This window comes from Penicillium brevicompactum (genome assembly GCF_028827555.1).
Source record: "Penicillium brevicompactum strain IBT 35665 chromosome Unknown utg000001l_segment0_segment1, whole genome shotgun sequence".
Lineage (NCBI taxonomy): Eukaryota > Fungi > Ascomycota > Eurotiomycetes > Eurotiales > Aspergillaceae > Penicillium > Penicillium brevicompactum.
In genome coordinates this window covers 790,553-810,764 of record NW_026623204.1, presented here as the reverse complement: position 1 = coordinate 810,764, position 20,212 = coordinate 790,553, and the positions used below count along the sequence as shown (strand labels likewise).

The following is a 20,212-nucleotide window of genomic DNA, read 5'->3' as shown; positions in this document are numbered from 1 at the left end:
GGGAATCGGTTTCACCCGACACAGCAAGGGATCAGGTACCTACGGAGTAACTATGGCAGTGTTCGGCCAGAAGCTTCATGCAAGCCTATTTCAAGGATGGTCGAATCAACAATGTAGGACTACCTCCGAAGATATTTTTCCCTGAAACAAGTCTGATATCGGCTATGTGCGGCTGTCATCGGCCGTTATCTCTTGGCGGGCCTAGCCACAGTTCCGATCATAGCCGAGCCTCTTGTGTGCTCTAATTGGTCAATACTCCGACAGTCTAGACAGCGGTGCCTGGACGATGGAGGTTGAGCCCATCTCAAGCCACAGCGGAAAAGTATGGATCTTCCCGACACAGTTTCTTGCCCTGGTTGTGGTCTCTGTGATAGAATCAGGACCCATCTCAAATGGAAATTGTGGATTCGGGCAGAAATGCTCAGATTGCTATGATGAAAATTCATAGCCGATGGGGCCACCAATATAGGGTCTTATATCGTGCGGTCACTCCCCAGTGTTGACACATAATCTTCCAAATTGCATGTTCACTATTCATCGAGCACCTTGACATGAGAATCCATTGATATCATGGATCAATTCAAGGAATCTGACGGGAGATATGAGCCAAGCATCGACTTCCCCAACGACTCTCGCAGTGACGAGTCCGGCGACACCATTGATCACGTCGATACCCTCGAACTCACTCGGATCAATACATATCGGCTGCAGCAAAAGACAACGGTGGGGTCTACAAGAGGCCCCATTCCCCGCGAAAGATGGCTTCCCATGGGTGCCAATAAAGAATACCCTCCCATGCTCCCCGATTCTGAGGGGTATGTGGTGGAGTTTGATGGAGCTAATGATCCCTTGCATCCATACAACTGGTCTATGATTAGCAAGTATGTCCACCTAACATGCTCGCCATCTTTACAGACACCCATTCGCTAACGGTTGAAAGAATATTTTCAGTTTGCATACTATGTTATGGCACCTTTGCCGGGTCCTTTGCCAGTGCCGTCTTCTCTGCTGCTATCTCTGGCATGAGCCATGAGTTTCACACAAGCACGGAAGTTGGATCCCTTGGAGTCACACTTTATGTCCTGGGGTTTGCTGCTGGTCCAACAATCTGGGCGCCGGCCTCTGAACTGATTGGCCGCCGAGGACCTCTTTCTGCCGGCCTATTGGGCTGCGCGATATTCACCATCGGATGCGCAGTTGGCAGAGATATCCAAACTATCATGATATGCCGATTTTTTGCAGGGCTATTCGCGGCTAGCCCGATTTCGATCGTCCCCGCTGTGTTCGCAGATCTTTTTAACAACGCCCAGCGCGGAGTTGTCATGTCAATTTTTTGCATGGCCGTCTTTATTGGGCCCTTCGCGGCTCCCTTTATAGGTGGATTCATTGCCATGAGCTCTCTTGGGTGGCGGTGGACAATGTACATCTCGGCCATCATGATTTTTCTGGGATTCCTACTAATCGTCACGTTCCTTGGTGAAACATACGCCCCAGTCATCCTTGTGCGTAAAGCCGCTACCCTCCGGCGACAGACTCGCAATTGGGGGATCCATGCCAAGCAAGATGAAGTGGAGATCGATTTAAATGAGCTGATTCGGAGCAATCTTGCTCGACCCATCGTGATGCTGTTCACGGAGCCGATTCTACTTCTCATTTCTCTTTATATTTCGTTTATATATGGCCTCATCTATGCGTTGTTGGGCGCATACCCGGTCATCTTCCAAGGGGTTTATGGAATGAACATGGGGGTTGGAGGGCTCGCTTTTGTTGGTCTCATTCTCGGTGAACTTCTTGGTGGTGTTTATATCCTCTTCATTCAAGGGTCATATGCGAGGAAGCTTGCCGCGAATGGTGACAAACCTATCCCAGAATGGAGGTTATATCCAGCTATCATTGGAGCTGTTGCATTTTCGATTGGAATGCTTTGGTTCGTCTCATACTCGTGAACCCAAATCCTTCTGCTACTAGTCTCTAACGTCATCCTCACAGGCTGGGCTGGACCGGATACACTTCAACCATCCACTGGATGGCTCCAGTGGCTTCGGGAATTTTAACTGGGGCTGGAATTTTTTTGATCTTCTTGCAATGTTTCAATTACATTGTTGACTGCTACCCTTCATTGTATGACTGCGCCACCCATCCTCCCTTGCCTTGGCATGAGTTCACTGAACTAACGACATCTACAGAGCGGCTTCCACAATTGCTGCAAACACCATACTGCGGTCTGCCATTGGCTGTGCATTTCCACTTTTCTCAAGACAGATGATGGAGAACCTCGGAGTACAATGGGCAGGTACAATGCTAGGATGTATTGCCGCCGTTATGATCCCCATTCCAGTACTGTTTAAGGTGTACGGTCCATGGCTGCGAGGGAAAAGCACACTTGCATGCTCACCAATTTACGATGTTGAGAAGAAAACATATGATGTTTAGTCTTGGAAAGAGAGCATGTTATTTTGAATGAATGTATATAAGCCACGATACCCTGATGTTTTTGATTCAGATGCCTATTTGATTTTACCCATGAATGAGCTTACTTGTATATGCGCAGGTGGAAATTATCTTGTTGCCAATACTGAAGTTCATCCATAGACAACTGAGAACAGGCTGATCTGCGGAGGAGAAGCACGAATCGCTTCAAAACAGTAGATTCTGGCTGTGAAGCAAAAGATCGACCGGGGAAAAGAAGGAAGAGAGAGAGAGAGAGAGAGAGAGAGAGAGAGAGCTATCTAAGCAAAGGGAGTCATCTGACCTCCCAACAACAGCAAGATGGCTGATGAACTGCCCAGATGTGTTGTTTCTTTTGGTGCTATATAGCTTCCGTTCATTCCTTTGTTGTTCTAGAGATGCCCGGAAATTCCGATAATGCCGAGGCGTGGGCCAATCTCCTACAATGGTGAGCCACAGCCCTCACTTCTCACGTTGTCACGTTCCATCTTGGGAAGAATCTTGTGACCCCGCGGATATTACTTATCTGTCTTTTTTGTCCCGGTTGATTCCGCCAGTACAACGTCACCAAGTGAGGGGTAATTAGCAGACGGAAAGGCTGCTGCGGAAATCCGGGGAAGCTCTCTTCAACTCTCCAAGATCGATTATTGTTCCCGACCATGACTATCGAGGCCATATTTTGTGGATACTAAACTGAACTATGAAACCGAGTGGATCTCTTCCTTCTCTGCCTGTTGAATTGATTGAGCTAATTGCAGGCTTCGTTGATGGCAAGGATCTCTTCAATCTACGTTTGGTGTGTGGAGAAATACAGAGGAAAATATTTCATCAATTTGCACAACGCTTCTTTTCGACCATCAAGACAGATCTTTCAGAAGATAGCCTGCATCAGATCAGTGCAATATCCCGGAATATATCGCTGCGACCCTATGTTCATGGGTTAGCTTTCATGCTACAGAACGGTGTCGGTCGCGGCGTGGTTTGGAACCGTCACCCCTGGGGCCCAATATCAGCACCTTTGGAGATACAGGCCATTCGATCTCTTCGGGATGATTTGATACACAACTTGATTCATTGTCGATCCTTCTTCATCTTCTGTCGATATCCAGAGGGTCGCCCTGACATGAGTCATGTCACTATCACCGATGCCGTGGCGGTCTTCTTTGCCCTTGTCATCGATGCATGCCTACCAGTCTCCTCGTTCCATCTGATCTATGCAAACAAACACTCACGTACCTTAATCATGGATATGCGTCGTCTCCCAAAATTACTTTATCGTCAGCCCCAATTCAAGCTTGTCTGGGGCAATCTCAGGAAGCTATCCTTGGAGCAATATCTCACCCTGGACAATTTCGGGTTCCTTCTTGAACTGGTTCTCAGCGCTCCGAATCTTCAAATTCTGCTGTTGAATCTTGGTTCCCATGACCTGGCGGCCGAGTTTATGCATGAACTTGCCGAAAGCGCTGAGTTCTCCGGGTTGTGCGAGCTCGCTCTTTTCCGAACTTCCATCCAGGGTCCTGATCTCAATAAAATCCTCAGAAAGGTTCGTGCTAATCTAACTATACTCACGCTGTTTCATGTGACATTAGCACCGGGCAGTGATTGGACTCCATTCCTCAAAGAGCTTGGTCAAGGATTCACAGCCTTGTGTCATATCTCGCTATATTATTTATGGGCCAGCACGCCCGCAAAGGGTCTAGTGAACTTCCCCAATATTCAGAAAACACCGAACTCGTGCATATCGAAAGACCAAAATCTGAACATGCTTTACTCGGAGGAAGATAGTCCCACTGTTCTAGGGGTTGAGTACTCCGGGTCAAGGGTGTCAGATGTACTGAGTTTGTTGCAAGGGTCACCCTGAGCTGATTTCATATTAAACAAGACCAATCAGTACTTTTCTTCTCTAGCCTTGGAACAAGATGAGGTCCAATAAATGTTTCCCGAACCTAGATTCCTGTACTGGTAATTGCCAACTGCGATGCTACAACCGAGCATGGCTAGGTGCAGAGGTTTAAATGAAAGTTTCCTCAAGATCAACATGCTTCAATATATCGTCTCCTTTCTGTTGGGGTGTCAGATGACCCCATCGGCTAGCGAGCGCGCGCGCGCTTTCTCTCTCTCTCTCTCTCTTCTTTCTTTTCCCCGGTCGGAATTTTTGCTTCGACAGCCGAAATCTACTGGTTTGTAGCGATTTGCTTCTCCTCCGTAGGTCAGCCTATCATCACTTACGTGAGTTAACTAATCGACTAATTAACTAAATAGTCAGTCAGGTGCTCATACATTAAGGCATTAAGGCCTGAAGATATCAATCCCTAGATATCCGGTCCCGAATCAAGGGCTTCCCTCCTTTTCAAGCCTGTCTTCTTGTCCAGGTTTTCAGGCTGGAAATTTTTACACGCAGGTTGCGTGGCGTGGCTATTTTCTCATTGCCTTTTTCCATCAGGCGCGACGAGACAAATACTACACGGCGTGGGCGCAGCCGCGATGCTGTGTAGCATGACCCGGTTTCGAGTCTAATCACAAGCGACGGAAAGGGATTTTGGAAAAGCGATTTAGTCTTCATTGCATTAAATTAATGATGAGGGGCAAAATGGTTACTGTTGTTGGACAGGGATACAGGTTGCAATACCGGAATGCGTCGATCGTTGCATCGCGGTCGTTTGCGGCCGGGGGACCACCCTGTCTTTTCCTTCAGTCCCTTTCCCCTGATCAACCACGCGTTTTATTGATTATACATCCCCCTTTGATTGGCTAAATTGACCCTTCAGACAGCTGCTCAGGAATGTCACAGCAGCGGACCGCCGTGGAGCAACAAGAGCCAAACCGTGGAAATGGCATATCAGACGTAGCATTTTAGTCGCGTGGCTAACTCGCCTCAGTTAGGGTTGTGATGAGATCTGGGTCTAGGCTTGATGCAGTCACTTGTAAGAGGTGCGTTCGAGGTCTGTCGCAGGAGCGGCGACAACCCAGACAGCCAAGCCTTGTTACCATACCAATGCTCCTGGAGCAAGTGGAATGTGATCTTCTGATCCACTTGTGTCTCCCTCTTGCCTTGCTGTTCTATTCACTCTGACGTCGCCTGGTCGGTCTTTTTCTTTCGCCTCTGTGTATCATCATCCGCGCAGACCTTGGGGGGGCAGCCATTCTAACATCAAACATCTAGTTGATAGCATCCGTGGCTCCAGTGACTCCATCCGCTTTACACAGGAAATCTTGCAGACATCCGAGGTTGTTCACATGCTGTGGCTGATGAAATTCGACTATTCAGGCCTTGTGGTTTGATTCTCTTTGGGTCAATTAGACATATACAGCTACCATGCGTCTATTCAAAAATGCGGCCCACGGTTCGTGGAGAGGGGTATTAACTGTTGCCCTCTTGGGAACTTCAACGGTGAAAGCAATGAATTTGGATCTTGAGGACGGAGGTAGGTCATATTGTGGCTTTTCGTGAAACTTTGGCTGACTCGTGATTGAAGGCTCAATCAAGCATGTGGCCAAGCAGGTCGCAACCAATATGATGAGTTACTATACCGGGATGAACCCAGGCGATAATCCTGGAAATCTACCCGATCCCTATTACTGGTGGGAAGCGGGCGCAATGTTCAACTCTCTTATCGATTACTGGTTTTATACAGGCGATGACACCTGGAATGATATCACAATCCAAGCCATGCTTTGGCAGGCAGGGGAAAACAAAGCGTTTATGCCAAACAATCAAAGCAAAACCGAAGGCAATGACGATCAGGTCTTCTGGGCCTTCGCTGCCATGTCTGCCGCAGAACGAAATTTCCCAAACCCACCCGATGATCAACCCCAATGGCTTGAGATGGCGCAGGCAGTTTTCAACACGCAGGCACCAAGGTGGGATACCTCTTCCTGTGGTGGAGGCTTGCGCTGGCAGATATTCACTTGGAACAATGGCTACAATTATAAGAACACCATCTCCACCGGTGGCTTCTTCCATCTCGCTGCTCGGCTAGCAAAATACACCAACAATCAAACATACGCAGATTGGGCTGAGAAAGCATGGGACTGGACTGCCGATGTCGGCTTCATGACCCCCGAGTATCGCTTCTTGGACGGGGCTAGCGATCTGACTGAGTGCAAGCCAGTCAATAGAATTGAATGGACCTATAACGCTGGAGTCTATCTGCTAGGTGCTGCCAATATGTATAATTTGGTAAGAAAAAAGGTCGAGATCCTTGGCTTTCCTGTGACTGATATCTTGAACAGACGGAAGATCCAAAGTGGAAAGATCGTACCCAGAAAATTGTCGATTCCACCAGTGTTTTCTTCTCACATGATCCACCAAATGTGATGTTCGAGCGTGCTTGTGAATCAGTCAATACCTGCATGGTTGACCAACGATCATTCAAAGGTTATTTGGCCCGTTGGATGGCCCAGACCACCCAAATGGCACCTTTCACATATGATAAAATCATGGAGCGGTTAAAGGCTTCTGGGGCAGCTGCAGCCAAAACTTGCACAGGCGGCGAGAAGAAAAACGTCTGCGGTCTCAGATGGATAGACCAGAAGTGGGACAAAACAAAGGATTTTGGCCAGCAAATGGCTGCTCTCGAAGTAATCCAAGCAAACCTCATCACCCGTGTGGAAGCCCCGGTCACCAAAGATGACGGTGGCACGAGTAAGGGGAATCCAAACGCGGGCTCCAAGCCTCCGAAGACTGTTCCACCTGGCCTTGACTATCCTATCACCACGGGCGACAAAGCCGGCGCGGGCATCTTGACAGTGCTAGTTTTGATAGGCATCGGCGGCTCCTGTGGGTGGCTAATTTGGGATTGAGTTCATTCGGCTTTGCTTTTCTCCTTCACTGTTTTCTTTTCTGCCTTTTGTTTTCTTGTCTTTTTTTCCCCCCTTTCTTCTTGATTCTTCTATTTGAATTTCTGTGGCTTTCATCTTTGGTGTACCAACATACATTCTGCGAATCTGTGATTCTTTCCTGGTTTTCTTTGTACGAGACTAATCAGCATCAGCACTCTGTGAATAATTACATTCAATTTAACATATCTTTGGTGTTTTTTCTTGGCTCCCGCGTTCCCCCTTGGGTCCTGTTTGATCTTTGAGGGGCAGACACGGATATACGGCTTAAGGGGGATCCCCGCACATTTTCATAGACCTGTTCATGCTGTACATTTGCAACTCGACTAAGAAAAGAGGGGTATCGACACGGCATTGCTCCGCAACAGGTTGCCTCGGTGTTGACTGCAGCTGTTTAAGCCATTATCTGAAATCTCAAGTGTGCTAAATCATCTCAACCCTTCGGAAGCTTTGAGTGACCCTAAAATACCAATCAACTTGCAAGTCTCGCACCATGAATGGTGAATTTCAAGTCCCTAGTCACTGTAAGGCAGGGGTAGTGGTCAATGAAGGCCCCAACTTTCATCTTGATGTGCAGATGGTGCCCGTTCCCGAGCCAGGTAAGTCCATGGCTGTTTTATAGATATTCCAAAGGGCATGGTCTAACAAGACCAATCTATTTATACCCTCAATGCTTACCTTTATATGGTCTAGGCCCCGATGATATCCTTCTCAGGCTGAAATATACTGGGCTATGTTCTTCTGACATTCACATGATGCAAGGAGATTTAGGACTCCCGCCGATGTCTACCTTTGGCGTGCGATCCCCTGGGCATGAGGGTGCGGGAATTGTGGTAAGAGTTGGTGCAAATGTGAAAAATTTCCAGTTGGGTGACAGGGCCGGGATCAAACCCATCATGAACACATGCGGGTCTTGCGTCCATTGCTGGGATGACAAGGAGACATACTGCAAGGAAGCAACCCATGCTGGTCTGATGGTAGCCGGTGGGTAGAGCTCGGCAACACGATGTCCGAATGATGGCTCATTGAAACAGGTACCTATCAACAATACCTCGTCTCCCCAGCCAGATATGCATCACCGATTCCGGATGGAGTTCCGGATGAAGTCGCCGCTCCAATCATGTGCAGTGCAAGCACCATGTATCGATCTTTGGTTGAATCCAACCTTCGGTCTGGAGCTTGGGTTGTATTTCCCGGGGGAGGTGGTGGTGTTGGTATCCAGGGAGTGCAATTAGCCAAAGCAATGGGTATGCGCCCAATTGTGGTGGACACGGGAGACTCCAAGCGCAGGTTAGCATTGCAAATGGGAGCTGAAGCGTTCGTGGATTTTATGGAGACTGATGCGACCAACTCTGTGATCAAAATCGCCGATGGGGTTGGCGCCCATGGGGTGTTCGTGACAGCACCAGCCGCATACAAAACGGCCATCTCATTTGTCGGAGAACGCATCGGAAGTACCGTCATGTGTATCGGTCTCCCTGCCGCGGGATCAACGATGCTGGGTGCTGACCCCTGCGAATACATCTTCAAAAATCTTACCATCAAAGGTACCCTCGTGGGTAGTAGGAGAGACACTGCTATGGCATTGGATTTTGCTCGAAGGGGGATGCTTCAACAGATATGCGAGGTCTACCCAGTGAACCGCATGCCCGAAGCTGTGGAAAGACTGCGCAGGGGAGAGGTGGCTGGGCGAATCGTAATCAACTTTGATTGGGCAGAGTAGGTGATGCTGCCCCAGTGTAACTACTCTCCATATAATTCCCATCCATCCGTTGCTTTCTTCATACGGGGACTGTTATACCTGCAATCGCGAGTTGTGGCAGTCGATGTCTATGTAGTGTGACCTGCAGATTGTCTCCAGGGGTGTATTGATGATAAGACATGGCTTTAAAAAAAACCAGCTTCTCCCCCGCCAGTTTCGCGCATCGAATCATGTTTCGCTGCACAAAGACACTGGAAGACAGACAACCTTGGAAGTGCATGTCGAAAAAGAGTCGGAAAAAAAATACAAAAAAAGAGATGCTCACACTCGGAGTCGAACCGAGGATCTCATCATTACTAGTGATGCGCTTTACCACTAAGCCATGCGAGCCATATGAATTTTGGCCCATTTGGCCTATATCACCAAGTCACAATTCTTTTGGTCTTATTGACCGCAAACTCCGGTCAGTCTGCTCCGTACTCCGCACAGAGTATGGCCCGGTAACGGCTACCCAGTTCAGGTTCAAGTACTCCGTATAGCAGCATACCTAGTTCCAAGGTTATCATCATCGATCCTTCGAGTGTTTCCTGACCTTTTACAAAAGTCCAGTCGTTTTGTTTTGCCTTTTTAAAGGGGGAGGGAGGGGCGAGATAAGCATTCCTTAAAAGGTTTGCCGTTATATATCCCCGGGTGGGGGGACTCCATATCATCTGGGGAGAGCACCTGGACATGATACATATAGGTCAAATTCAACTATCCACATCTACCTAGGTAGTATTAGCTTCTAGCTTTATTACCAGGTGTTGTGATGTTATCGACTGGAGGCAATACTCAATTCCTAGGTAAGAAAATAAATTGGAGTTGCAGACCAAATTGATAAACAGCTCTTAGATAACACTTACCTAGGCAAAATCTGTGAATCTTTTCATAAAAGAGTCCCGAGGTCTGCCCAGCCCTGAGGCGAAGATTAGGTACAATATGCATATCCATGAATCCACCTCCAGGGCTGGGTAAATGAATACGAAAACCCACCTAGGCACAGACGAATGCAACCTTGGAACATCAGAACTTGTGGGCACCTCCAGTGCTTGAATTCAGCCGGGTATATCACAGCTCACCTTGGGGAAAACATGAAGGACCCTAGGAACAGACAAAAGAAACAACCTTTCCCCCCCAATGATGAGGCAATAACACCCAGACCAGACACCTGGGCATTACAGGTGATTTTCTATGTGAGGAAATTTTTTTAAAAAAAAGAATGGACTCGCGGGGAATCGAACCCCGGACCACTCCCATGCTAAGGGAGTATTATACCACTAAACCACAAGCCCAATTAGATGAAAGGGGCCCAAAACTTATGACACATAAGCCAGATAAAAAATCAACGCTTCATTTGATCTCCATTCACGTTCTTCTTCACCAACGACGGACATTTCGGGCGCACGTCTACTTTGAGAAAATGTGGACATACAAGGCAACAGTGTCTGAAAAGTCCCGAGACCCTCGGCCCAAGTTCCCCTTCCCCACATCTCTAAATGACCCGCGAAGCCAAGATGCGGAGAACCTGGGGTTTCCACCAATGTAACCGGCCACTGCAACTCCTCCTTGTGCAGCTACGTCTGCCCAGCCTGCCGATCGACACCCATTGCGGCTTGATTCTGCGAAAATGTGGTGCAATGTACGGAGTACGGAGTAGAGCCTATGTGGATGAAGGGAGTCAATTAGGTTTCAAGCTACGCCTCCAAGACGATGGTGCTACTACCATGGGCCGACCTTTAGCCGGCCCAACTTTTGTGCTGCCCCTGGGTTGAAAAGAGTTCTCATTTTCATCCGACAGAGGCATCTTCAACTACAAAGAAGAATGAGAGTACCGTTCCTTTCCTATGCGGCCTTTGCTGTCACCGTGCAGGCACAGCAACTATACCTGACGACAACCGGTCACTCCGTACAGCCGCAATGTACCCAGTCAAACGTGACCCCGGACTACAGATTCAACCCCTTCTCGTACACACTGAACGAGACAGTCCGGTAAGTCACATGAATGGAATTTGACACCGAAGAAAGCTCTTTTTGACTGAGAGGAAGTTATGCAACATCGATTCCCTCCCCGACAACAACTCGGACTTACGCCTCTGCCTATACAGACGTTGCCAAGCACTTGTCTACTAGCTGGTCAACAACAACGTGGGGTAGCTGGGTTCCCGGAAATACCGATATCAGTGCCACCGACTCGGACGACCCGTATGGACAAGCTGCGTGGTCCTCAATGTGGAAGCAGGCCGACCTTCATAATTATGTATGTCACGGATATGCCCATCTCGTCCTGATTGAATGTCGAAATTGAAACTCAAAATCTCAGACTACCACTGGCATGTTTTCAACAACCGTCAGTCCCACTCCTGTCCCTAGCAGTGAGCTGGTGTTGCCCCCACAGGACTACTTCGGACCCACGGACTGTTACAAGTTCCCCAAAGACTTTGTTTTCGGCGTTGCAGGCAGTGCGGCCCAGATTGAAGGTGCTATTGCGCTGGATGGTCGCGGTCCTTCGTTGCTAGAGAAGCTAGTTCCCGACAGCAAGCCCAAGGATTTTGTGACCAATGAGAACTACTTCTTATATAAACAGGATATTCAACGCCTGGCTGCTATGGGGGTGCAATACTATAGTTTCACCATCCCCTGGACGCGAGTTCTACCGTTCGCTCTTCCCGGAACGCCGGTCAATCAGCAAGCCATTGACCATTACGATGATTTGATTGACACAGTCCTTGATGCTGGGATGACGGTGGGTTATTTGTGCCGTATCATACCGTTGACACGATTCAAGAGTCTAACAGCCACTACAGCCGGTCGTTACCATGCTTCATTTCGACAGTCCCTTGATGTTCGTCGCTGGTGACAACATCACGAAACATCCTGACATTGGCTACAACAACGCTGGCTATCAAAACGAGACGTTTGTCGATGCATTTGTGAATTATGGAAAGGTGTGATTAGGCAATTTCTGGCTGCGCTTCGATGAAAATATGATACTGATTCCCGCTTGTGGACATAGGTTCTTCTTTCTCACTATGCAGACCGAGTCCCGATCTGGGTGACATTCAACGAGCCTCTTTTGTACGCGTTTAATTTCAAAGGTGCTGATCATGTCATCAAGGCACATGCTCAGGTGTATCGGTTCTACCATGAAGAATTGAAAGCGACCGGCAAGATAGGTATCAAGTTCAACGATAACTTTGGGGTGCCGAAAGACCCAAGAAACTCCAGCCACGTACTTGCAGCCGATCGCTTCCAAGAAATGCAATTGGGCATATTTGCAAACCCCATATTTTTGGGCAAGCAGTATCCTGAGTCTGTGTTAAAAACACTCCCAGGGGCCAAGCCACTGAGCAAATCGGAGTTGAAATATATCAACCACACGTCCGACTTCTTCGGTATCGACCCCTACACTGCAACAGTCGTCTCACCTGCTGTTGAGGGAATCCATAATTGTGCAGCCAACTCTTCGAGCTCGAATTCGCTTTTCCCCTATTGTGTCAACCAAGAAACCAAAAATGTCTACGGATGGAACATTGGCTATCGCTCGGATTCTTATGTCTATATCACACCGACATATTTCCGCGAGTATCTTTACTATCTGTGGAATACTTTCCGACACCCGATCCTCGTATCCGAGTTTGGTTTCCCGGTTTACGCCGAGGCAGAGGCAGAAGAGCTTTCTGATCAGCTGTTCGATTCTCCACGGAGCCTCTACTATCTGTCATTCATGTCAGAGATTCTCAAATCGATATATGAAGATGGTGTCCACGTTATGGGAGCACTTGCTTGGAGCTTCGTCGACAATTGGGAGTTTGGAGACTACGCGCAACAGTTTGGTATTCAAAGTGTGAATCGCACGACACAGCAGCGACACTACAAGAAAAGCTTCTTCGATTTGGTAGATTTTGTCAGAACGAGACAGCCCAAGGAGGAATGAGGAAAGATGATGTTTTTCTCCCAAGTTTCCCGGTGCTCGGAGTGACTACCTAAGTGACTTGCACAGAAAGGAACAGCTAGGGTGGGCCTGATTGGTTGGCTTTGAAAGGTCCTTCTCAGGTGGAAATTGAAGTTTTGATTGCAATCCACACACCTTATATGTTCCCAGGCTTTGTTCAGTAAATTTGTTTTACCAAGGAATCTCTTTGCCATCGTATTGATCTGCGCCATCCGCCGCTTGCCATCCTGGGACATGGATGTTCAGGAACTTCCCATTCTGCTTTGGCGTTGATTTTTGGATAATTTCCAACACTTTTTCAGCCCCTAATTCAACTGAAAGATCCGCACGAGGGCTTCCAAGATCCGTACGAAGCCACTGTCGGTATTAGCAAAGAGTTTAAGCTTACTATTTGAAAGAGAATGGCGTCGACCTACCCCAGGGCTGATTCCAAGAAAGGTAAATCCATCATTGGCATATTGTTTGGCATACTGGACTGTTAGCATGTTCAGTGCAGCCTTTGAAATTTTGTATGCTGGTGAGGGCAACAGTCGAAAATTGTCGGCCATGGTCATGGATGCAAGGGTTGTAGATCTAGATTTCTATGTGTCAGTCCTGTGGAATGGCGTTTCATTAATTCCTTGCCTACATGTTGATAACGGTTCTTTTCTTGCCTCTGCGAAGGAGCGACAGGAAAGCCCGCGAGACAAGGTGGGGCGCGGTGGTGTTGACATTCAATACTTCATGGAGGTTATCCCTAAAAGCGTTGGAAGTCAACATCACTCCAGGGCTCTAGCCTTGGAACTTTGGAAATGTAAATTAGCTGGGAATATGGACTGACATACATTCCCTCCATTCCCTTTGGTGACCAATCCATCACTCCCGCGTTGTTGATCAGATAGTCGAGGCCCCTTTCCTGTAGCCGGTGCTCAACTATCCCAGCAGCCTCATTCACACTCTCTAGATCTGTGACATCGAGGCTTATGAATTGTACTCTCCCTGAGGATGCATCCACTAATTCTTTCAGTTGAGATGAGTTGTCCTGACGTGCTGTGGCGATGATAGTTCCCACTTCGGTCTTCGGAAATGTCACCAGTCGGGTGATCAGTGCAAGTCCAAGCCCTCTCGAGCAGCCTGTAACAAGATATGAAGCCATCGTTCAGGTGGTAAATTGTGATTCCAGGTAACAATGAAGGCTTCAGAGAAACTGGCGGTAGTTGACACCTCGAGGGCTGTAGGTACGGTGTAGTTGTATATTATGTATGCATCCATGGATCACTCCGAAGCCTCAAACATTCAATCACTCCGTACCCGCCCGGGCGATACATTCATCAAAAGCAGACCAATGAATACCAATCCTCCAGGTATCCAAGCTACCCCCTTTCCCCATTTACTTTACTTTTGATTCATGTTTCTTCAGTAAAAAGCTCCCATGATCACGTGAATCTTGCGTCACTGCCTTCTCCAACTCCGACTCCGACCACCGTAGAGTCTCTTCAACGATTTCCCCTTCCACGTCATGGCAGACTCGTTCGACCTACCCTTACGCCCAATAGTGGACAAAAATGTTCGCCCGGATTCATTGCCTATTGAGATCGCCCAGATCAACAACCAGTGGGGCTCCTTTCGTGACGTGAATGAAGAGGTTCTCCGAAACAAGATCGCCGAAGAGAAGGTCAAAGAAGAGACAGAGGAAGATGCAACTGAAGACACGACGGAGCTTGACTCGACGGAACGCTTGGAGCAACTGTATAAGCGACGCGCCGATATCACCCAATTCGCCATGTGAGTCGAGCCTTGCGCGACTCCTGTTCGAGTTCATACTGATAACCCTCTAGGCAAGCCCACATGGAGACCATGTTTGCCCTTGACTTTGTATCTCTGCTGCTTTCGAAACAGGCCCCACGCCAGGCCGAAACTTCCATGTCACCCTTCCTCAAGCAAATCGCACCTCTCGGTTCACTCAGTGCCGAAGTTGTGAACCCTCCACCGAAGCCAGAATCCACAACAAAAGACATTTCAGCGGTATCAAGGGGATGGCGGGTTCAAAATTTCAACGGAGCCGCAAATAAGCTCTTACAAGCCGCGTCCAGACTCGACACCGAAGTTACGTCTGAGACTCGGTATTGGAACGAGGTTTTGGCTGTTAAAAACAAAGGGTGGAAAATTTCTCGACTTCCACGCGAGAGACAAGCATTGGGCGTGCAATATGGATTTCTTGAAGGTGAGGCCCGATCGATTCGAAATTGGGCATGGCTGGACACATCTAACCGGACCACACAGCTACCCCGGCTTTCCGCGACCGCGGACTTGCCTCTCTGCGCCGAGCTGAGGATGGCAGTCTTTTGTTAGACAAAGGATTAATTCCATCCAAAGCCAGCTTTGTTCGGGTGCGAGTGATACAGGGCGGTCGCCTTTCGGGCTGTTCGCAATCAACATATCCCATGTCAAATGGCGAGGAATCAATCGAGGGCCGCATACTTCAAGCACGCGACACTGTTTTCGAAGAAGAACTGTTCCACGAACTAGTCCGAGAAGCCAAGGCAATTGCGGGCTTCGGTGTCACAACGCGCCAGAATCTCATTCAAATTCCCGCTTCTGAAGATTTGGAGATTTTACTGGACTTGGTGGACGTCGATGAAAACCACCCGCAGCCCGACCACGGTACTTCGAAAGAAGGGAATTCTCTCGCAGAAGGACTGGCTCATACAATTCGCATTCTATTGACATATGCCCACCGCCAAAGCCTACAACGCCGAACACTACTTCCGCCTCCATTGACCCCAAAGAAGCGAACGACCCCTGAACATCAACTCCTTCGTCCGGCTCTGGCCTATGTCCAGCACATGTCTCACGTACAGTGGGTACAGTCTTTACTGAATGATGTCTTCGGCGTTCTGCAATCAGCCAATTTGACGCCTCCAGCGTACACGGCCAAGATATTTTCAACTGAACAGGGAAAAATATCCAAACCGCCTACAGTGGAAGCTCTTGTGGAAAACTTCCTCACACCACTGGAGTCCACGTTCAAGGGGGAGCTGCCGACCCCACGAGGCTCTTTTTCAATCTCAATATCTACTAACCTCTCTGCGACACCCCATGGGACCTACTTTGATGTATCGTTCGACATGTCTACAACCTCCGACCTCGCCTCGCCTGGTCGTCTTTACCAAAGGGACGAAGTCGAAGCTGCTATCACCCACCTCTTGCTGCTTGATGTTGTCTTCGCCATCTCATCTAATGAAACACTCAAAATCAAGACTGACAAAAAGGATCCACTGTTCTGGGAAGCGGTATATCCTCAACATGGTGAACTGCTCTTGTCCTCGGATTCACTCAAGCGCAAGAAGATGAAGATCAGGTTCTCCCGCCATGATTTATCCCTTGAGACATACACTGTACGGTGCTTCAACGGTTCTGGACGGGGAGAAAGGGAGAATTCTTCCGTCGACTCTGAACCTCGCATCTGGAAGCCCTCTATCTATTCCCAGTCATTGATGGATCATGTCCGAGACATCACGACCCACACTTACTGAGCAGAGTTTCGGCCCGAAGCTCTTAGTGGGCCGACTTGAGCCGAAACTAGCTCGCCTCTTCCATCAAATTGGGCTTGTGGTTTAGTGGTATAATACTCCCTTAGCATGGGAGTGGTCCGGGGTTCGATTCCCCGCGAGTCCATTCTTTTTGCTTCACGAAGCTTTTGATCTTTTGCTTCAGTCTCAAAGAGGCTGCAAAGGCTGCACAGCTTTGGGATGATACGATGGGTTCCGAGAGTGGGTCCAAGGCAAATTTTTTTTCTCCCACTGTACAAAAGAAAACAAACAACAAAAATTTTGATACCCTACTGATGATGAAAATGTAAATATGATCAGATAAGGATCGTGCGCTTAAAATATCCGAACACGGCAGAATAACTTGTGGACTCATAGCTTTGACAGAGCACCGATGGCTTTTGGGACCGTGAGCGTCTCCTGGAGCCTTCTTACGCCGAGTTCATATGCAATTGGCAGCCAGTCACTAACATCCTGTCCCAATATCATCAGAGCTAATGCCTCGCCACTCATCAAACTATTTGCCATGCCGTAGCCATTGAACGCAGCAGCAATCCACTCGCCTTCTCCCTTTCGCCCCGACAAGGCTGACGACAATCGTCCAACAATTGGAAGACCGTCAGGTGAATCACCCATGATCCCACTCCACGAACTGATCAGCCGCCAATTGGATGGGTGATTCTCGCCGAAGAATTTTGGCAAAACTGTTTGGAGGTGGCTAACAGAGTGCTCGGCCACAAAGCTATCGTCGGCGGAGACTGACTCGTCCACGCGTGCATTCTCCCCACCAAAATATAAATACCCGGACTTAGCACTTTGTCCCAGGTAATATAGCCCGTATCCCACGCGCTTTGTCTGAGGGTCTGAGGTGCGTGGGTAATGGAACCCCCACGAGACTGTAGCGCCCCGGTTTGGTATGGAGTTCCCCGGGTCCTGAACAGTCATTGTGCCTTTGAATGGATGGATCAGCCCTCTCAATCTCGGGAGAAGATGGCCGCTATATCCATTGGTACAATGTACCACAACCGTGGTTCGCAGTGGACCGCGAGGAGTGCGCAGTACGTATGGATTGATGGTTGTCTCAGGCGAGGCAATAATTGGGGCATATTCGATGGACTCGACCGGTGTGTGCGTTTCAAGCTTCAGTCGCCCAGGGTATTTTTTCAAGAGCTCTTCGAACACTTTGGTGACCAGACGATAGGGCCAGACTGTCCCCGCAGGAAGGAGTGCTCCCCCAAACGTTCCATGGACTCCATGGTCCTAATCAACAAGTCAGCTGGGCACATTTTCAATGCCACGGCCCTTGAGCCGCAAAACCAGGACAGACCTTGAGAACTGCGTTAGCATCCAAGATTGTGTACAGCCCTTTCTTGGATGGGTGATCCGCTTCCAAGCGCGCAATACTTTTCTTGAAATCATCAAATTTACGCTGCGTGAGAAACACCCGCAATTTTTGGAGACTTTGCATCTCACTGTATCCCGCAGCGTCATATTCATTGATCAGTTCTTGCATCTTCTCCAGGTTGCGGAATGTGAAATCCACAATCTTGCCTGCTGTTTCGGTACCATGGGTTTCCACTAGGTTCAAATACTGCTCGCCGGCGTTCGCCGCCATCTGGCCACCGTTGCGACCAGTTGCCCCAGAGCAGAGCGCACGAGCCTCCAGGACAGTTACCGTGGCGATAGGATGGTGTTCCAGTAGGGTTTTGGCCACAGCTAGCCCGGTGATCCCAGATCCAATGATGGCAAAGTCTTGATCGGTTGGCAACTCCGAGGATTGAACGTCAGCGAGAGCATGTGGAATGTGTTGCCAGTAAGACTGGGTGGGATTTGGGCGTGGCAGGCCTGGGTCAGCCGTGACCAAGCTGGAGACTATTTCTAGTCAGTTTGTTACTTTGCTAGTATGCAGCATCTAGGTACGGTATCATGCACACATGCCGCTCGCGACCCCCGAAGGGATGAGATTTACCGGTATCGTTCAGCACCATGTCAAAGGTAACCTGGAGAGAGAGTATGTGAGGTCAACTTTGGCCCCTGAGAGGGTTATAAGGAATGATTGATATGTTGCTCAAGTGAAGATGTATGTATGCGTGAGTCGCGGGGAGCGGTGCGGGGTTTATCTTATCTTATGGATAGAACTACTCTTTTGGGGTCTAAGCAGCAGACCTTCTTGACGATGCATGGTTTAAGAAATTCATGATGTATGGATGGCTTCGGTTGAATGAAACGGTCCCCAGCTTTATAGAGAAGAATTGGCAAACCAAAAGTATGAAACCTCGGGAGTACCTCCACGTGGATTGGAGAACTAGGCACACCTGGCACCCTCAGAATCTAGACCTGGAAGAACCAAGCTCCATCTTGGACTGTAGCCAGTCTGCAACGTCAATCGCGTGGTAGGTATTCCACTTCAGACCAAAATAACCATCAGACCAAAATAGTTAAGGGAGATCTCATACCGCTGAGTTCAACAATCTTGCAAGATCAATCACTCGGCTATGAAATCTCTCCACATTCGAGGTATGCAAGCTTCGAAATGGCGCACCTACATTCCAATTGACATTCCAAGTCGGTCGCCCACAGAACCAAGCTTCTGGAGGAACCTTGGAAAATTGTGGAATGCGAAGGATTTGTCTTCTGCATTGATCACTTCTCGAGGGATATTTATATAACAATTGCGCCATTCTCCCTCGATCGTTCCCAATCATCTCATTGCATTGCCAGCGAAACCATACTTAGTTCATCATGAAATTCTCCTCAGTAATCCTCGCCATTACCGCTCTGGCCACGACCGGTATGGCCGCGAAGACCTGCACACCTAGCTTTGATTATTGCTCTGATGTGCTGATCAAGGACAAAGGTCTGATACCCCGGTGCTCTTGTCGGATTAGTTCCATCGTGCTGACCAAATGATCAGGATTTACCGAGGCCGATCTCAAGGATGTCTTGAAGGGTTCTGATCTGGAGAATGAGGAGTTGAAGAATGTGCTGTTCCATTGCAAGAACCCCGGCGACGTTGGACACCCCAAGCTCTGCAGCAGTGGATGCCAAGACCCCCAGACGGAGGGCAGTCACTCATGCTCTGCGTAAATGTGATGTTACCCGGAGAACCATTTTGGACCATTGCTAACGCTGCAACAGCTGAGCCATGTAAGCAGGAAGTATGTTGAGCCACGTGAGGACTCAATCAACTGCCCTGGTGTTTTACCTTAAAACATCATATCCAATCAAAGTACCTTCAAGTACATATGTCAATAAAACCTCGAAGGTCGATGTCCCACAAGGGTGTACAAGTGTAGCCTTCGGTGAAAGTCCAGACATAGACATTCTGTAAAACACCGGGATCCCAAGGGCTAATTAAAGTAAATACAATAGATGACGACCTACCCCTGGGCCTTTTCCAAGGGTTGGCATCGAATCTAGTGGTAGCACAGAGAAACCACATGAATTGGTGTCAACATGGCCCAAGATCCCATCGCATCCATCCGTCAGTTTGTGTGCCCCATAGGTTTACCGTATCATTAGATCGTACGACCCGTCTTGCCTGATATTGGGCTATTCCATTGTCCACAAACGCACAGTTAAAGAAACAAGAGCAATGTCGAGCCACCACTTTCGAGTAATCTCGTATGTACAATTGATCGGACTTTGGTGGACTGACGATAGGGTGATAGGGTTCCAGAAGAGAAAGAGGGGCAAACAGAA

The 20,212-nt window shown here is 48.6% G+C and overlaps 9 protein-coding genes across 9 annotated transcripts; 7 read left to right on the top strand and 2 right to left on the bottom strand.

The window, feature by feature from the left end:
• Positions 1–570: 570 nt before the first annotated feature.
• N7506_002757 (MFS transporter) lies at positions 571–2,433 on the top strand (the record flags this gene model as incomplete). The annotated part of the gene is made up of 4 exons (XM_056952052.1): positions 571–881; positions 941–1,927; positions 1,990–2,121; positions 2,187–2,433. 4 exons carry the CDS (start codon positions 571–573, stop codon positions 2,431–2,433), a joined length of 1,677 nt encoding a protein of 558 aa, XP_056815203.1.
• A 964-nt stretch (positions 2,434–3,397) lies between these two features.
• Positions 3,398–4,309, top strand: N7506_002756 (uncharacterized protein; the record flags this gene model as incomplete). Its single annotated transcript, XM_056952051.1, has 1 exon — positions 3,398–4,309. The coding sequence occupies one exon, from the start codon at positions 3,398–3,400 to the stop codon at positions 4,307–4,309; it is 912 nt and encodes a 303-aa protein (XP_056815202.1).
• A 1,455-nt stretch (positions 4,310–5,764) lies between these two features.
• N7506_002755 (glycoside hydrolase family 76 protein) lies at positions 5,765–7,251 on the top strand (the record flags this gene model as incomplete). The annotated part of the gene is made up of 3 exons (XM_056952050.1): positions 5,765–5,873; positions 5,925–6,628; positions 6,682–7,251. 3 exons carry the CDS (start codon positions 5,765–5,767, stop codon positions 7,249–7,251), a joined length of 1,383 nt encoding a protein of 460 aa, XP_056815201.1.
• Positions 7,252–7,780: 529 nt separating this feature from the next.
• On the top strand, positions 7,781–9,010 carry N7506_002754 (zinc-dependent alcohol dehydrogenase; the record flags this gene model as incomplete). Its single annotated transcript, XM_056952049.1, has 3 exons — positions 7,781–7,886; positions 7,981–8,271; positions 8,322–9,010. 3 exons carry the CDS (start codon positions 7,781–7,783, stop codon positions 9,008–9,010), a joined length of 1,086 nt encoding a protein of 361 aa, XP_056815200.1.
• A 1,840-nt stretch (positions 9,011–10,850) lies between these two features.
• Positions 10,851–12,962, top strand: N7506_002753 (glycoside hydrolase family 1 protein; the record flags this gene model as incomplete). The annotated part of the gene is made up of 5 exons (XM_056952048.1): positions 10,851–11,017; positions 11,075–11,285; positions 11,349–11,771; positions 11,833–11,973; positions 12,042–12,962. 5 exons carry the CDS (start codon positions 10,851–10,853, stop codon positions 12,960–12,962), a joined length of 1,863 nt encoding a protein of 620 aa, XP_056815199.1.
• A 189-nt stretch (positions 12,963–13,151) lies between these two features.
• Positions 13,152–14,115, bottom strand: N7506_002752 (SDR family oxidoreductase; the record flags this gene model as incomplete). Its single annotated transcript, XM_056952047.1, has 4 exons — positions 13,152–13,337; positions 13,397–13,553; positions 13,609–13,716; positions 13,805–14,115. 4 exons carry the CDS (start codon positions 14,113–14,115, stop codon positions 13,152–13,154), a joined length of 762 nt encoding a protein of 253 aa, XP_056815198.1.
• Positions 14,116–14,478: 363 nt separating this feature from the next.
• Positions 14,479–16,495, top strand: N7506_002751 (mediator of RNA polymerase II transcription subunit 17; the record flags this gene model as incomplete). The annotated part of the gene is made up of 3 exons (XM_056952046.1): positions 14,479–14,744; positions 14,798–15,183; positions 15,243–16,495. 3 exons carry the CDS (start codon positions 14,479–14,481, stop codon positions 16,493–16,495), a joined length of 1,905 nt encoding a protein of 634 aa, XP_056815197.1.
• A 387-nt stretch (positions 16,496–16,882) lies between these two features.
• On the bottom strand, positions 16,883–18,498 carry N7506_002750 (NAD(P)/FAD-dependent oxidoreductase; the record flags this gene model as incomplete). Its single annotated transcript, XM_056952045.1, has 3 exons — positions 16,883–17,770; positions 17,838–18,382; positions 18,480–18,498. The coding sequence occupies 3 exons, from the start codon at positions 18,496–18,498 to the stop codon at positions 16,883–16,885; spliced, it is 1,452 nt and encodes a 483-aa protein (XP_056815196.1).
• Positions 18,499–19,252: 754 nt separating this feature from the next.
• On the top strand, positions 19,253–19,597 carry N7506_002749 (uncharacterized protein; the record flags this gene model as incomplete). Its single annotated transcript, XM_056952044.1, has 2 exons — positions 19,253–19,367; positions 19,425–19,597. The coding sequence occupies 2 exons, from the start codon at positions 19,253–19,255 to the stop codon at positions 19,595–19,597; spliced, it is 288 nt and encodes a 95-aa protein (XP_056815195.1).
• Between the last annotated feature and the right edge of the window lie 615 nt (positions 19,598–20,212).